At 36.3% G+C, this 1,490-nt stretch overlaps 1 protein-coding gene across 1 annotated transcript in view; it reads right to left on the bottom strand.

The window, feature by feature from the left end:
* Positions 1–553: 553 nt before the first annotated feature.
* SGCE (sarcoglycan, epsilon) overlaps positions 554–1,490 on the bottom strand; it is a gene marked incomplete at its 5' end in the record, with an annotated part of 21,548 nt that continues 20,611 nt past the window's right edge. Inside the window, one exon of the mRNA XM_010142742.1 lies at positions 554–604. Coding sequence (XP_010141044.1) covers positions 554–604 — 51 coding nt within the window. The remainder of the gene's footprint in view (positions 605–1,490) is intronic.

Here is a 1,490-nt window from a genome sequence, read left to right as displayed (position 1 = left end):
CAGGAATAGTTTTAGGGATTTGTTTGGGGGTGGCTGGTTGGTTTTTTCTCCCAAAATAACTTTGCTCATTCCATTTTGATAATCTCTACCAAATGCATGCCTAACAAATCTGGAATACTATTTCTGAGCCTCATCATACTGCACAAGTGTTCATGCTTGCACACTACTGGTTTTATTTTGCAGATGTAAGGCAATGACACACCCTGCCGAACAGAGTCTGAAGACCTTTGAACCTGGTACTAATTTTGAAGTTTTGATTTCCCTGTTAAAATTCCAGGAGAGATCACAAGGCAGAATAAAGTTCGGTATTTATTAATACGTGTATTTGAAAGATTATTTTCTGAATGTAACAAATATAAAAAGTCACCGGTGTTTACAAATTGTCAAAATTGTCCAAAGTACAAAAGGATACAGTACAGCAGTTATGTGGAAGTGATTGTACTCTCAGAAGTGACATCACCTTAATACTGTGGGCATGCACAATATACACCAGAACAACTCATGCATCGATTGGAACAAAGAAGGAAATAAGACAATTTGCTGCCTTCTCCGATTACAAATTCATTGCTTCTGTTAGTTTTCTTTCCTCAGGAATACCATTTACCTGCAGAGAGAGGAGAACGTATATAATCCATCAGTGGCAGATGGTGCTTCAACAAAATTGAACTGTTAATTAGTAGCACAGCACAAAAATAGTATTTATTAGTCCCTTATCAACAACCACTCTGGAGAAACACGACAAGTACAGCCTGGACCAAGAGATGTCATAGACGTGAAAAAGCTTTGCCTGCTTGCTTCTGGGAAGGGAGAGATGTGGGAAAAGATGGTTTAACTGGGAGTTTATCTTTGCTTGGGATCTAACAAAACTGTATAGGGAGACTGCGAAGCTCAAAATGGAAAATACAGGATGCAGTCTACATGCACTAGTCTTCTGCAGGACAGGAATATCCTATAAACATTTTCATCTAAGCACCTTAAAATAGTCCTCAACAAATTTTGCCAGTTGTCAGAGAGACAATTTGAAAACTTAATATGCCTTTTCTTGTTGGAGACCAGTAGCAGTTTTCAGCAGTGCAATATAAACGTTGGATGTCACCTGTTACTTTTCCTACCGTTCTTTCCCAATTATGTTTTAACTTCATGAAATGGTCGAGGATTACAGCAACCATTAATTCTGCTTTTTTATATAAGGTAAAAAAAGTTTCTTACTGGGGATTGAGATAGTTCCTGAAGAAGACAGTGGTTATTAGACATGGTCTGCCCTTCGCATTACTAAATACAGCCTACTGAAGCTTTAAAAGAGAAGTGTTTTCTTATTCAAGGTGGTGACTGATACTATGTTAATGAAAGGAAGAAGTTTAAACAATGAATGTCTAGTTCTATTTTTTTTTTGGCCTTAAGTATTTTAGTTCTAAAAACTTCTTATTTGAACAAATCAATAAAATTGATTGCTAAGTTCCTACTGATGCTACTAAAAAAAAAAAAAAAAA

The sequence above is a fragment of the Buceros rhinoceros genome, unplaced genomic scaffold (assembly GCF_000710305.1).
Source record: "Buceros rhinoceros silvestris isolate BGI_N320 unplaced genomic scaffold, ASM71030v1 scaffold16650, whole genome shotgun sequence".
NCBI lineage: Eukaryota > Metazoa > Chordata > Aves > Bucerotiformes > Bucerotidae > Buceros > Buceros rhinoceros.
Note: the sequence above shows the minus strand (reverse complement) of the source record. Positions and strands in the feature narration are given on the sequence as shown.